The sequence below is a fragment of the Battus philenor genome, unplaced genomic scaffold (genome assembly GCF_028537555.1).
Source record: "Battus philenor isolate CCGP_79_NKW_IND1 unplaced genomic scaffold, ilBatPhil1.0.hap1 SCAF_16, whole genome shotgun sequence".
Lineage (NCBI taxonomy): Eukaryota > Metazoa > Arthropoda > Insecta > Lepidoptera > Papilionidae > Battus > Battus philenor.
The window spans coordinates 9,125,049-9,141,752 of record NW_027181678.1 but is presented as its reverse complement, the minus strand read 5'-3'; the positions used below and the strand labels follow the sequence as shown (position 1 = coordinate 9,141,752).

At 32.5% G+C, this 16,704-nt stretch overlaps 1 protein-coding gene across 2 annotated transcripts in view; it reads right to left on the bottom strand.

Moving 5' to 3' along the window:
* Positions 1–16,704, bottom strand: part of p130CAS (Serine_rich_CAS and FAT-like_CAS_C domain-containing protein p130CAS) — an 84,191-nt gene that overhangs the window by 11,239 nt on the left and 56,248 nt on the right. For both annotated transcript variants that reach the window (XM_068762053.1, XM_068762054.1), the window contains exon 2: positions 345–485. In XM_068762053.1, the coding sequence (XP_068618154.1) occupies positions 345–485 (141 nt within the window). The remainder of the gene's footprint in view (positions 1–344; positions 486–16,704) is intronic.

The following is a 16,704-nucleotide window of genomic DNA, read 5'->3' as shown; positions in this document are numbered from 1 at the left end:
AGATCCATAGACTAACAAAAGTAACCGATATAGCCCAGCGGATTGACAAGTTATTGTGGCAGCAAGCAGGCGATATAGCTAGGTTTTGGAATGGAGACCACTCACAACGTTGACAGACGACCTTGTTAAAGTCGTGGAAAAAAGATGCAGGCCGCTTCCAACCATTTCTGTCGAAAATCTATGGGAGGGGCCGATGTTCAACAGTAGACGACCTTCGGTTAAAATGATGAACATACTATTAATGAACATTTAATATGGAATAAAATCCCTGTAAACACAGCAAATGCGCAGTGTTGAACGTGTTTTTATCACTGAATCCTGTTTATCACATATTTATTTTTTACCTGTCTGCCTCGAAGGGAACATAGCCACCAGCCCTCGCTACCTCCGGTGTTCTGCTCCAGTACGGTGAGGAGGTCACCGCGACGGAAGGCCAGCTCGTCGGGCGATTCCGCTATGTTGTCGTACAGTGCTCGCGCCATACACTGCAATCAAAAGAGAACAATATTTGCTGATACTTCAGATAATCAAGCGATTAAGTATATAACGTAATAATAGTATGTAACATTAATGAAATTCAAACTAAGATAGATTAATTTATTGACATAGTCCCCGGCACTTTATTTGGCACATGTGGTAGAAGTAACTTACAGAAAAGACCGATTAGGTCCGGCTCCACAAAAAGCGCTGTCTTTATCACACAGCGCGTCAACAGCTAAATATATGAGGTAGCATAGATCGATTGCGTTAATAAGATTGATATTTCCATCGAAATATTATACCGACATGCCAAATCAACCGCCGGGCACTATACTCTAACCAATATGTGGGTTTATTGAACCGAATGTATTTGAATTTAAATTACTATAATAAAAGCAATGGTTTGAAATTAAATTAATTTGTTATGGATTGTGTCGCGGTTTATATTGATGTTCTAGAAGTTTATGATACACCCTATCCAAAAATCAATGGATCCAGAAATAACTAATTATGTAATAACAATATATTAAGAATATTAATTTTCATAATTCGGATAACTATATATTAAAATTAGTCATTGTTTACTACCTGTTCATCTAGATTTCGTATTGCCAAAAATTAATGGCATGTCACATTCTAATAGAATAAATAAATATTTCAGAGCGATCACTGTATACTGGATAGTTGGAAATAAGTGTAAAATCTTTAAAATCCTTTGTTAATAAATGAGTTATATTTTCACCCTTTTTAAAGCTTTTACATCTATAACCAATTGTATATATGCGTATATTTAAGAAGTCCTTAAGATTAAATATTATTTATTGGCGCCTCCATATTAATTGTGATGTCAGAGACGATTAAGTTGTGAAATTTAAACTATATTTTATTGTATCGTCTCAAGAAACAGTCGAAACTAGAACAAAGTTACTTTTATCGTCGCTCTCCCGAGATTCCATTGATGCACGCTACAAGTAAATCAAGAGACGAAAGCTCCACATATTAACCTACTTTGGCACAGTTCATTATAATCTGTATTTATAACGCTTCTAGTCATCCTGTACGATATATTATAAAGTTAACTATGAATAGCTTCTAATATTACTCATTATTGCTAATAATGTGATTAAAATAGTTCATTGACATTAAAATAGATTCTACTTATCTATACTCGTTTAATAATAGACTAGCAATTTGTAGTTAGATATACAACTCAGTAAGTTATAGATGCAAAAGCTTGAAAGGAGTGAATGTACAGCTTATTTGTCGAAAAAAAAAACTACAGCTTTGACACTGATTTCAAATCACACTGAATTAAGTGATCATTTTAAAATATATTACAATTAATTAATTTCTTCGGAATGCGACAGGCCAATAACTTCTGGCAATAAAATATCTGCAGGAACAGATAGTAAACAATAATTACTTTTCATATTCTATTCGAATTTTGAATACGTTTTTACTTATCATATAATTACATTATTTACTATTTCTCAAACCATTAATTTTCGGATAGGGTGTGCCATGCATTAATTGACAGCAAATAAGCAAAACTAAATTATTATCCTACGATACTCTCTATTCTTAATTTAACAAATAAAATTAGAGACTTCACTCTATTAATATTCCGCAATATACGAAGGTTATAATTAAAATATTGATCTAGCACAAAAAGGTTCATGAATATAGGTGTAGCTATACATTCACCCGTTGAAAACTTTTACACATATAACTAATCACTCTGTATATAACATAAATTTAATTTTTCATTCCTTAAAGTATACAAGTAATAACGATTTGCAGCGGAAATGCTATGCCGACGTGTTATTACGTTCCTTATTGGCATCACCCTCACCCGTGCGTTTTCGCCCACGCACATATGATGTCCATGACTAAAAATTTAAGTAGGATTTTTCAATCAAATTTGAGTTAAAATCATAAATCAATGTTTATGAAAATAAAACCAATAGTTAAAATATATAAATAAAGTAATGGTAATAGAAAAATTCGGATTACAGTACATTAAAATTAAATATTGTTTTGCATCTGTTCCTGGCTGTCAGTTTTTCTAATAGAAAAAAATATTTCAGAGTTTTTACTCTTATTTAAGTTATTAGAAATAGTCGTAAAAGCTTTAAAGCTTCTTGCTGACAAATGAGCTATACATTTACCCCTTATGCTTTTACGCCTATAGTGTAGCACTCTGTATTATATTACATTTATATTTTTATAAAAAGTTGAAGAATGGAATCAATTAGCAAGTTTTAATTAATGAAGTAAGTTGAATAGTTCACATGTGCTTTATGGCATAATAGGAAAAATTCCTTTGTCTTCGGTGCTCTTTGTTAAACGATGTTTTTTTCGCTCCGCTTTAAAGTCGGTTTTTTTTTAATTTTTGCACAATTTTTCACATTGTAATAATGATTCTTAAAAGCGGTAATCAGAGCATGGAACACAAACACAGTATTAATAAAAAATCTATAGTTAAGAAAATTTTTTTAAAAATATTTTCTAAATATATAATTTTAAGACTTTCTAAAAATGCTTTCATAAAGAAAGGATAATGTGACGAACTTATTAGTATGTATTAGGAAAGTTTAAATTTATATACTTTATATCCCATTCTCATTCTGGATTACAATATGAATTCATTTTAATTCTGTAGATATAAATAAAATTGAAGAAAAATGTAATTCGCATCGAAAAATGATGGTATGCCTACAACTTAGAGCATATGTACCACAGCTGCAGCAAAGCGTCGCGTCCCAAATTGGGCGATAATGATGGATTGCATTGTGCAATGAACGTCTGTGGGCGACGTTGGGGCAGGCCATGTCCGTTTCCGACGCAATAGTTTATGCAACCGATATAATTTAACTGTTATCGAGGGCCACATTAGCAGACGCCGCCTCGTCGATGACGTCAAAAAGTTTTGAAAGAATGTTTATGGACCATATGAGATGAGAAATTTGCGGGTGAAGATATTAAATCGCCCAGTGCAAGTAGTACTACCTGGATTACCCAGGAAATGTTTATGCTATAACGAAAGACAGGCTTTGATTTTTTGTTATCTACAATGGTTAATAAGCTCATTGTCAGATGTGACTTAAATTAAATATTTTATATAGAAACCACTAGACTAGGATTGAACTATGTTAGACCGTAATAAAATCTACCATTTTGCTTGCATCTAAAGAACATTCACCTGTTTACAATTGTATCAAATTCAATAAAGCGTCTGTATATTAAATTGCGGACTTTAAAGTCTTCTTAAAAAGAAAGCTCTATGCGATTTCTTTATCATTTTAAATATACTTCAGCAGTTCTAATTTTTTAAAAAAAAACTTTTAAGGCTAAATCGTCTAAATGCTATAAATAATTAATGAAAATAAAGCTTTATCTGTAAGTTTTCAAATTGTTATTTAATTAATCAAATAAAAAGTAATTTTTAATTTTGAACTAACCCGTTTCTCCTTTATTCGAAAATTTTTGTGAACTCCTTTGCAATTGCACATTGTGACTACGAAACGTATCTTCGCACTGATACCGATTTTACTAATAGCGACTACCATTCGCGAGTGTATAAAATCATGCGTTCTCTGCTACAAATCTTAACATACTGATCGGTCAATGTTCGAAGCACGTTTAATATAACATGAATGTATTGAATTGAAGTTATTAGAACTGGTTTGTGAGTCAGTACGTACGTCATCCATGTGAAGTAGAGACCTGCGTAATATTAATGTTATGGTGTCTGAAGGTGATACGTAAGAGGAATGAAGTTTTGACAATTTGACCACCATCTACATGAAACATAACATTTGACTGACTGATTTGAATACTATCATTTGTATCATCAGTAATAAAAAAAACAATAATCTATACGCTTATTAATTTTAACGTCTTTCTTTAAATGTAGGTTTTTGTTCTAAAATTGGAAAAAATTCCTTTTTTATAACCTTTTATAGCTCCTTTACCGTTGATAACGATTTTCTTGCTTATCAGCAAAAGGTGTAAAAATATTAACTATACAAAACTGATAAATACGTGCGTCATGTGCTTAATTATTTTTTTTATAAAAAATGTATGAAGACAAGTATAAATACTGTAACAGCTTCCTGGACGTCATTAGTAATGATTCCGATATAAAGATATGATACTTTTTTCACAAAAAGATGTAAAATGTTAATTCGGTCTACCATTCTCTGTTGCCAAAATAACAATTATAGATTAATGATGTATTTCAAAATTTTCGTCGACATATTCACATGGTTTGTTTATGTTATCTATAGTCCAAGTCAGTCAATGACCTCACTCCGTTACGCTCGATACGAACCCGATGCGCGTATAATGCTCGCAAGGCAATTCTGGGAACCGTTTGCTTCGAAGGCGCCATGATTCACTCAACTCTTGTCCCGTATCCGTCTCACAGCATCCTTGTTATATATTTCCGTCAAAATTTCAGAATAACATGTCTACATTCGCTAAATTATACTGTAAAATATTTTTTAGAATAAAAAAATACCACAAAATTACTAATATCTTTCTTATTAACACTATATAATATAATGCACTATTTCGCCATAGACTCAGCATTAGTCTAATGAGTATATTTTATAAAATATTAAACTGTACCATTACTCAAACATAATATTTTAAATTGTAATGGCGAAAGCAATGTTTAAAAGTTTAAATGTTATTATTTTACTGAAAATGTTTTTTACTTTAGATACTGACTTATTACATTTACATTACATAAATGGGTTGGGGAAAAAAAAATAACGGCTACATATGTTATTTCATAGAATAATCGATGAAAATCAATTCGCCATCGTATGGAATTGTGTAGTATTGAAGGCGACCCGAAAATAAATATGCACTGATAACGTATCTTATTGTACATTAGAGCTTCCAATGACCTATGCGCAACTTTTAACACATCTTATATGCTTATCAAATTAGAAATTATAGTTAAAGTGAGTACTTAATCTGTTTATTCCAAATGAAACCGGTATTATATATTAATTTTCTCAAAATTTTTGATAATAGTAGGCTGGAAAAGAATCATCTCCTTAACACAATACTTCTAATAAAAGGAAGGAAAATAATTATTTGTAAACACGTACACATTTCTAGACGTTTGTTGTTATTTCAACGAACGTGTCCTTTCATTTAACCTAAATCAAGGACATGAATAAATAATATGTACTCTATGAGTTAAAGAAGATAATTCCTGCTATTAAACCGCAATGCGTAACTCGCTCTGTTTATTATAATTTAAATTAAACTCATGAATGACATGTCTGTAGTAATTTTAATTTAATTTACTTACATTTAACAGTTTTGCTTGACCTTAATCTTATATCCGTTATTATTTAAATATAAATGATTGTAAATGAATGTTAAATTAGTTACTCGTATTATCGTCAAAGTTAAGTAACACTAATATACAAATGATTGCCAAAGACATAAACCTTTTGTTTTTCTTTATAAAATATATTCTAAAGCCTGAACTAAAATGATACAGGTGTCTTTAATAAGCAGTGCTGTTAAAATAATTGACAATCTGACGTGGCGTCACCTTTTTAAACATAAATATAATTCGTTAAAACAATAACATTACAGGGCTTGTGGTAAAGCGACCACTTCAAAATTGAAAAATTGCTTTATTGTATAGAATAAAGAATGGGCGAAAAACGATTGTTTATTTTTAACAACAAAGCTGTTTGTTCCAAGTGTGCAATAATATAATTTTTGCGCTACTTTTCGTTAACAACGCTTAAAAATTTTACATAAACCAAAACTAGCACCATAAAACTTTTGGTTTTTAAAAGTTTATTAGTAGTATATACTAGACAGACTGTTCAATTTATTTATTTGTAAGAATATTTAATTATTTTTATTAGATCATATATATTTTACCATTCATTTACCTATAAATGTACCTATTTTCATCTAAGCTTTTGTGCTAAAAATAGATTATTATTATTATCTTCATCATAATCGCCATCATCATGAATTTAGCCGTAGGATGTCTGAATACAGGTCCCTTCCACAGATTTCCAGTAGTACTGGTTAGAAGTGGTTTGCTCCACGCGTCTTCCGAGGACCTTAACAGGTTAGGACGTCCACCCACAAAGTAGATTGACGTCCGGTTCATGATCGAAATATGTTAATAAACCTAATATGGATAGTCTTCATGATCTGTGTAGTACCCAAGCCCAATAAATTACTTGTGTTAAAAAAAATCGATGTTATGAGGTCAATTCAAACATTATGTAAAATCACTCTCACAATAAAATTACAAATAAGTGCAGTCGCAACTTGCATTATGTTTTCTATTTAGGCCACATCCTTGTTTGCTAATTGCTATAACACTTAAACTACAGAAACATTACGATGTTTTTAACATTCCGCAAACTTTCCAATAAGACCGCTTTGGTCGCGTTAAGTTTGGTCCAGTGGGTGCCCGGTCAGTTAGCGCTCCAGTTATTCTCCCCATGTGGCATTCGTCGAAAATCAATGAGGGATGTCCGACGCCTGAATGGCGCGACAGCGACGACCTTCATGGGTCGCTCTTAGCCTCTCGTAGTAAGCGGTGAGGTTACAACGCATGCGCGCAAACCTTTGACATTTATTCTAGATCTTTCTCGGCGTCAGGATTTGAAACGTGTAAATGAGTCATAGAACTTTAATGACATTATCCCGACATCATAGTTTAATTTTAAAAAAAATTACGTTTTCATAACATATTGGTGTATTTGACAAAACAGTTTTTGATATCTTTTTAAATCCCAGTGGAATTTGGGAAATTTTGTAGCTTTTCTTTCCAATTTTAGCACATGCCAACAAAATAAACTTACATATTTCAACAGTTACATAACGCAACCTAATTGATTGGATCGTTTTTTTAAAACAAAATTAAAATTCCGGATGAAACTTATAAATAAATGAAGATGTTATAATAACATATATTTCAGTCGCTCCAGCAATCAAAGGTCGTGTGGAACAAAACAAATGTATCAGGAAACGACAGTCACTTAAAATAGTTAACGTCGCGATGCAGTTTTAATAACGTGCGGTCCGTCTGGCGCCTGCCGACGTTACGACATGACTTTTTATAAATGTTTTTGCTTTAATTTAAAGTAACTGGCGATTTCTGTATAATTGTTTTGTTTTACACGACCTATTATTGCTTAAATTAAATGTTAAAGTGTAATTATAAATTTTCTTATGGGAAATTTTTTTTTAATTCGTATTTGTTTGTTTACTTGTAACATTCACCTTATACATATTAGTGGCCACTACAGTCGCAATAATTTTTTGAAATAATTCTTGAGCATTCGGATTCAATTTAAATCTGGACGCCATCAGTGATGTGATCGCTGCGGTTGTGTTAAAGTGGTGTAAATTGTAAATACTCTTTGTACATATATAAGTACACGTTTTTCAATCACTCTTAGTTATTATCTTCCCCGCCAACGTGCTCCGGTGCTAAATCACTTCCATCCGCTAAACGCGTATGTATCTCCGAAGGAGGATCAGATAAATATTCGGAAGATAGCCTACCTGCCCCCGCTAGTAGCGTATATTATATTATCAACTTCATTATCACTACAGCAGTGAGGCGTCCAATGCTAGACCACAGGCCTCCCCCAGTTATAATATAAAAGAAATGGTTGAAAGCGGTCTGCATCTAGCGTCTTTTAGAGACGACCTAGTTAAGATTGTCAGAACCCTAAAAAGGTCGTCGGGACCTTAACAAGGTCGCATGTCTCACCTTGAAACGTACTTATAGAGCATGTAGTAAAACATCTCAATTTTTTAATAATTTATTGAGTTATTTCTCTAATATATTTTTACTAAAATTTAAACTAAAAGACCACAATAATTCTGCAAAATCATGTATAAGTACTTAGTTACTGATATAGCATTGTCGCAAACAAGACGTCACAAGGAGTCTGTTAACTTCGTGCACAACTTCTCACAAGCTTCCAAACTTTCAAAGTTGCACTGGAACACGAAATCTTACTTAATACGAGAAAATCAGTCAAAAGAAATTCGCCACTAAGTTTTCTGTTTAAAGCGATCGACTTTACAGAAATAATTAACAATGCCCTGAGTAGTTTAAAAAAGATGGTAACTTCTTTGATAGAGGCCGTCATAATTATATAATACGAAGTCATCACCACGTATAATATGTCAAAACTGTCAATAAAAAAGATACATTGTTATAGCCACGAAAAAAATGAAAAATAAAAATTGGAAGTTTTTTTAGTTATAAAAAAAAATCATAAAAATTTGTTATGTATGTTAATTTTGTACTACAAAAAAATCAAGTTTACATATGGGATCAATGTACACTTAAAAAGGTTATATTAAATTTTGTACTTTGGTAAATGAAAGTAAAATAAACTTATGTATAGCTGTTGGCGTACCTATTCGAAATAAATAACTACATATAAGTATATGTACATATTGTGGTGAAAGTTCGAATCCATTAATCAGTTGGTACGGCTCAACATTTGGAGCAAGTTCTCCTGTTGCAAATATAAAACGGTACGAGAAATGACAGTGCTCGCAATCAGTGTCGCAGATGGCACCGTCGCGTCCTTATTGTACAAGTGGCGTCAAGGAGCGCGTTGCGGCGGTTCGTTGAAATCTCGTGCACGATAATCTCAGCCGATAACAGCGGCGTTTGTATGCAAAGTGGAAATAATGCCCTTTTATCTATGTCTCAAGTGGCATCGCTGAGAGGTAAAATTTGCAGAGCACTCATTGCCGTTAGTGGTCGGGTGGAACTGGATCTAAAACGGAGTTCATTAAGAACGAGAGCTGGGTGATTACGAAAATAAAAAATATATCTTCATGCACTATTTACTGCTAACTTAAATAGTTATTATAGTAGTAGTATAGTATACTAATTATAGTAGTACAAGTTTAAAATGGTGTTCCTCTACCATAAACGGGGCCTTTGCAGTCGCGGGAGTTTAGAGTGGGGGCCCTAAACTCCCACTAGCTTTGGCGACTCTGAGGCGGACGATGGTTCGATGTGGCCTCGAACCATCGTGATAGCACGACGAGGGTTTCGAGGGTAGCGCGAACCATACACGCATACTCCGGAACGGGCTATCTAGAATAGCACAGTGCGAGGGAAGACCGCGTGGCGATCCCTGACCGGGAGATACCACGGTTACCCGTATAACGCAGTGGACGATCATCAGGGGGTTTTAGTGGGTAGGAATCCCACATACCCCTGTCCTCCCCCAGAGGCGGGGCATCTTGAACGTCCGGAAGATTTCCCCCCGAAACCAAAAAAAAGTACAAGCTGTGAATGCATAGCTTATGTGTCAACATTCCTATTTCAAATCATTCTGTATAAAACGATCACTTTGAAATATGTAACATCAATAAAAAAAATCTATTGGAAAGCGATTTGATAACGCTTTATTACGCGATTATCATTACGTTATTTATTTGCTGAAACCATTTATTTTTATATAAGGTGCATCATATATCAATTGACCTTTAGGTACAACTCTTTAAAATTTATACGCCTACAAACTATCACTCTGTATACTCAATGGAGTCGCGGCGAATTAAATATAAAAAAAAAACTTTCATCGACTTAAATACTATATCAAATCTATCATTCTCAAATCAGTAGGTTTTGATTATAGATTTGCATCGGATCTGACGGGAGGAAAAAATGTTTATGAACATGTGTTTATTTCTAAATACTTTTCTATATTTTTACTAATGTTAAATATGGAGTCACGACGGACGTTTTTAATATATCACACCCCATATATCTTGTAAAAAGTATTCAATATGTTTTATTTATTCCTAATAGTAATTTACTCGAACAAATTAATTATAAGATTGCAGATTATTTTTATGTCCACTTTTGGTCTTAATATAGTTATAAATGAGGATTTTTTATTTTATTTCAGAAAAGCGTGTGCGTATTCGAGCAGAAATAAAAAGAATATTTTAACATAAATTATATTTAAAATAGCAACAGATAGTGGCGGTTGTAACTACTATCTAAGCTAATAACGACAAATGTCATCACCGATAACTTGACTTAGATATCTATTGGCAATTTAATTAATATGGAAAATGCTAGGTGTAGATAATAGCACATTTTATCGGTATTTATTAAAAGTGAACTGAAATAATCACGAAGTAAACTTTATAAAGTTAAATAAAAATATTGTTGAGAGAGTCGTAAACAAAGCGACTAAAATTTATAAAAATATAGTTTACATAACATAACTGGTACTCGTAGAATGCTGATATTATTAGAACTTTTAATAGTTAGATAAGTACACTATAAAGGAAAATGTTTTTAATAGTCAATTAAAACTTGCCTCCGTTTTCAACGTGAATTATACGCGTAATATTATTATTATATTATAATTTGAATACATAATGATAACATTTTTAATGTAATACGGATATATAATTTATAGAATTTTAAGCCAGAAAAAAAGACACAGTTTCTTATTTCAAAAACTCCTTTACAAATGCCATTCATTATCACAAGCGCAGCTGTCCTTTACTTTAACGGGGCTTCCGGTCGGATTTTTACATATTAAAATTACTATTATCCTTTTTTGCAGTTTGTCCATCTCGTTTGGGATAAAATCGTACCACATTAATTATAATTGTATATTCGTTAACGGAATTCAAGTTTAAAAATTGAAAAGAACGTTAAATACAAAGATATTTTTAGCGACCACCAATATATGCAACATAGAAAATGATAGCACGCTTTAAAATATTTATCAATCTTTGTAATAGCACAACGTTCCGTCTTTTAAGGATTCGAAGCTTACGACAAATTGTGACCAATTTTTCTAGCCACCGAATATAAAAGTTTGTAATTGTTACACATTTATATACATATTTTATTTGATGAAAATCTTTAAGGTACGCAAAGCAGAAAAACGGCGAGCATAGTGGGGCGAATTAAAAAGGACTTGAGGGTGAGGGTGAAGTAGAGAACTATATTACTCTAGTGACGCAATTCTCAATGCACTGAGCAGAGACGGAAACAAAGGGATTTTTTTTTATTTCACTCAAACCGCCGAGTTCTATTAAATACAATCCCTCGTCGCTGATATTGTTCCGTTATTTAATTATTTAAGCCTGCAGCGTTCAAACACATTGTTTCCCCTCTTCGCTGGGTCTTCTTTTTCAATTATTTTTTCGTTTCAAATCGTTTTTCCATCTAACACTTGCTCTCTCCAATGATTTGGCAGCCGTCCAAACGTAGGACCGTTGTTAAATTCATCGAACTTTCTGTAACTATTGGCGAGTACCCTAGTAATAAAGCGGACAGTTTTAAAAACCGTTATTTTTAAAGTTGTCTTTTAATTGATCAGTGCGGCAAAGTTGTCTAAAATAATAAACTAACGCCTTGTACATAAATCAGATTACAAAAGATAACGTGTAAGTAAAATGAATGTTGATAGTTTGTCGAAAACCTTATTGCAAGGTTGTCTGTTTCATTATTTATAATATTTTCCATCTAAATAATTTATCGCCATCAGTTGTTTACGTCATGTGAAAAATACCAGTGAATCCCAACTCAGAATAAATTAGAATTTTGAAAAATTGAGCTCTACTATAGTGGCATTCTACAACTAAAAGTTACGAGGATTCTAAGAAGGCTATGTTCAGTTAAAAGTCTAACAAATTCAGTTTCTTTTGTATTATTTTCACAAATATCCTTGAAACAATAATTAGATCAATTAATTCTCTAAGTTTATTATTACTGCAATATCCTTTATATTGTTATACCATTTCTTAAAGGTTTTGTTTAATAAACTTTCTGAATTTATTTCATGATCTTCCAGAGTTTCTACAGATTTGTATCACATATTTGCTTTTTAAAAGGATTATAATTTTAAGGAGTCTAAAACAAACTTTGTTTTTGCAGTTAATAGCATAGTTCAAGTTTTACACATTAAAATTCGTGCTGTATCTTAAAATCGCTGATTTCTGTACGAGATCGAAACAGGGAGATCAATAAAATAAAATAACCGACTTAGCCTAGCGGATTGAAGCAAGTTGAAGTGGCAGTGGATAGACATAGCGTGCAGAACAGTTGGCCGCTGATATCCTAACGGTCTAGTGTGGACCACGGGTCCGACATACGTCGTTTACACACAAGATGGACAGAGGACGTTGTTAACAGTCGCCACTAGTGGGTAACCTACGGCTGAAATGACAATGTAATTTACTTTTTGTAGGAATTGACACCCCTGACATAACAACGCGTCAGCGGGCAGAGCGGCGACAAGTAGCGAAGTTGAACGACAGCTCTCGGGGCGACTTGAAACAATTTCGTTGGATGTACAATTGTACCCTCGTCGGTCGAGAGCACTGTGTCTGATTAAAACTCGGCCTGCGCACCGCCTGCTTTTGCTTTATTTGCCTCCGCAATATAGTGCACTCTGGCCGATAATTTGAACTTTTTGATTGTCGTCTCTTTAAAATTCTCGCCGCGAACTCTGGCAACGTTTTCAATCTGTCTAATTGGAGAGTGACTTGTCTGGACTGAAAGTTATCTATTCTTTTTAACATTTAAAGATAAAGCACTTGTTTTCTTTAAACGCCGTTACAGTACGAGCCTTTAAAAAGGTTATGACTCTATTAATTATGCGATGAGCATAAAGAGAAGAACACAGTGGTTTATTAAGGCGAGTACCCTGTTTTGAAAACTATGGAAATATTAAATGACTAGAATTTTTATTTTAAAAAGCTTACTTTTTGATTTATATTTGGCATCAAAAAAAGTATCAATATTGATTACTCAACGATATTGTCTGCCTTACTGAATTCTCACTTAATTCTTACTGTTTATTCGTACTGTTTTTATTTTCTTTTAATTAATTGTGCTGTTTTATTGTGAATTAATTGTAACAACAGTAAGCCTAAATTATTAAAACTAAAATAGTAATTTTGGTTTATTGATCCTGGCTGCCTTTATTTGATAATATTGTTATGAATTAAGTATATCGCTTTTTAAACGTTAATTTACTTACTGCTTTACTCTTTTGTTTTCAGCATTGTCAATATTTCAAGAGCCTCTGTTACCAGCAAAATGTATGTACGTAATTTACAGCTAATATCACACGTAAAATTGGGAAATTGGATATTAAATGGAAGCCAGGACATAAATTTGGCGTTAGGCCGCCAACAAGACAAGTTTGGATTGCGCATTGCGTTGCGGGCGTTCAAAAACAGCGAGTATGATTAAAAAAAAAGTAAGGCAATTGAGTTTGTCCTGGTTTGACCATAAAACGCTGTTAATGAAGATGGATTTCTTTTACTGAATATTAATGCATCGGCAAAGATTAGAAATAAATCTTTCATCGGCTTCTATCGCTCGCAATTTTAGTAACGACCTATTTTGGGTAACTAATTTTCTAAAAAGTTATATTAAGCAAGATTTTTAAAATACACTTATACAGAATAAAAAAAATATGTTTATAGGCTTAAAGCAAATTGTTTACCAACGAGATTTCTGTAAAGCCTCTAATTTCACATAGACACGTTCTTAGAACCCTAACGTAGAAAAGTAAACATAAAATTTGAATGAAAATTTTTACCGATTTCAATGTTATGAATACTTATTATTAGGTTTGTTTACCGGCAGGCACGTATACCGTGCGCATATAACATCGCCTCGCTCATACAAACAGTGAAGCAAAACACCGGAAGAAATTCTTCTTCAAAATTTTCAATTCAAATAAAAGACAATCCGATCATAATGAATACAGGATATCTGAACACTACTCACCGAAAAGAGTTTCTATTTTTGAATATTGCAAACATTAAAGAACAATAAATAAATATTTAACAAATCACTTGTTGTGCGTAATGCAAGTAATATTTAACAATTAGTTTCCGTACACAAATGGTAACAAATAACGGACGTCACATGTATAGATGACCGGCTTATAACAATGAAAGCACTGTAGCCGATGCAACATGCCTTGTGGAGTAAAGAGAGGGTCGTAAAGAGAGGCGGGGAGACGAGATACATGAGGACTGATGACTGAGTCGTCGCCCTCCACACAAAACTATAACCATACTTTCGCTAGTTCGTAGACAGTTCATTATTGAACAATTTTTCGCTCCCCCATCGCAGGCAAACAATAGCATGAAAATATGTGAGTAAAAGTAAAATAGGAATCAAAAGCTACCCAAGTCGCCCTAATCCTTTACTAAATAGAAGCAGTTATGCGAGCTGGACACCAAATTAAACCTTTTTCTTTGTTATGTGCCTAATAGTGAAGGCTGAACGGACCCAATCTGAGAAAAACTATAAAAGTTAGACAAAATCATCATAAATAAGTTTTATACGTAATATAAAATATCAGAAATAAAGAGATAAAATATCTTGTGAAATTAATATGAAAGCTATAAATGAATACGTTAAACATATAATATTAACAATTATCTCTCTACTTTCTCCAGCAAAACAATCAATAGTGAAATCTTTACGTACATTATAATAATGTTGCAAATACAAATATATATTATGATTATAACACCGAAGCATTTAAGAATTAGGAATGCTTATTAAATTGCATATTTCATTATAGATTAAATGCATTTCACTATTCACTTTACGCTATATCTTATTAAAAGTTACGTATTTAATCCTATTATTAAATTGATTCAATATTATATACAAGTATGCTATGATTTTATTAAAGTATCAGTAATATATTGATAGCGTAAAAAGGCCATAAGTTCTACCGGGTTTCATTCTCCGCTAAGATAGTTTATTCGTTGATTTATTAATATATACGCGATATTATCACAAATAGGTATAAAATAATACGTATTTAGACATCGAGACCCGGAAAATTAGATCTAAAGATCAATAGGCACGATAATGATAGCAGTTTAGCCTTCGGTGTGCGCTGGTGAAACACTGGCAGTAAGTGTAAGGCGCCAATTGATGAATTACCCGTCGCGTCGCCACTTCTGTCTGTCAGTCACACGCTTCACCATACATACATCAACTACAACAGGGATGTCATCAGCGATCAGTTGACGGAAATTTAAAACGAACAACGGTATTCAAGACTGAAATTAGAAAGTTCTTAGACAAAATCATTCATAGACAAAGTCGTTGACGCAACAAAAACAAAAGCGAATCTTCACGTGTTGGTGGATCCTTCAAAAAACATAGCAGGTGAATTAAACAAACAGTTTATTCACTATCAAAATACACGATTTGCGATTTCATGATAAATACTTATTTATTGGAAATAATATTATCCAAATGTAGAACGTCGCGTCCGCGGCATTCGAACAAATATGACTGCGTGGCAGAAAGACTTCGTGGTAGCTACTTTATATTTTTTGTGTAACATTATATTTTATTTAATTCCACAGGAAATTTAATAATGATTATTAAATTAGGAATTTTTTACCTCTTCTGAGAAGCAAATTGTCATCTGAAATTTAAAGAGAGCGTGGTTAATACGCTCTACAATACTTTTTGTTTTTGTTTTTTGTTGATTTTTGCTTATAGACAGATAAATTTTGTAATACACAAAGTTTTTAATACAACTATGGGCTACAGTACTATTTTATAAACAATTTTTTAATAAAATTTTAGTAACTATTTTTTTTTTAAATTAATGTGCATCAACTTTTGTCTTTGAGACCAAAATAATTAAGACCGTTAAAATTACTTAATACTTATATAGGAATTCAATTATTTCGCTAAAATCAATTGTTGTTATCAGCTCATACCTTCACTGAAAATATTAATGAATGCTTAAACCAAAGCAAGAAACAGCTTTTAATCTATCTTAAGCAGTCATATTTTTCTTTATAAAGTGTACTCTTTTTAAACTATTTAGAATTATATACTCATTCCATAAGTTTTATATACTTGTATATTCTCTTTGCATCCAATGTTATATTTGTAGCGTTGTATTGTTTGTTAGTAAACTCATTACTTTCAACATCATCATCATCATTTAAGCCATAACACGTTCGCTGATGGACACAGGCTTCCATTAAAGATCTTCAATAGAACCGGTTAGAATATACAGGTTGGAGCGGTCTGAACCAATAGTCACTTATTTTTTTAATTCCTTAAGAAATAATGTAATTTTACCTATGTATTATATGTCTGAAGTGTTTGTAGATTAGTGCAAATTCTTATCGATTTCCGTGTAGGTGTTATCG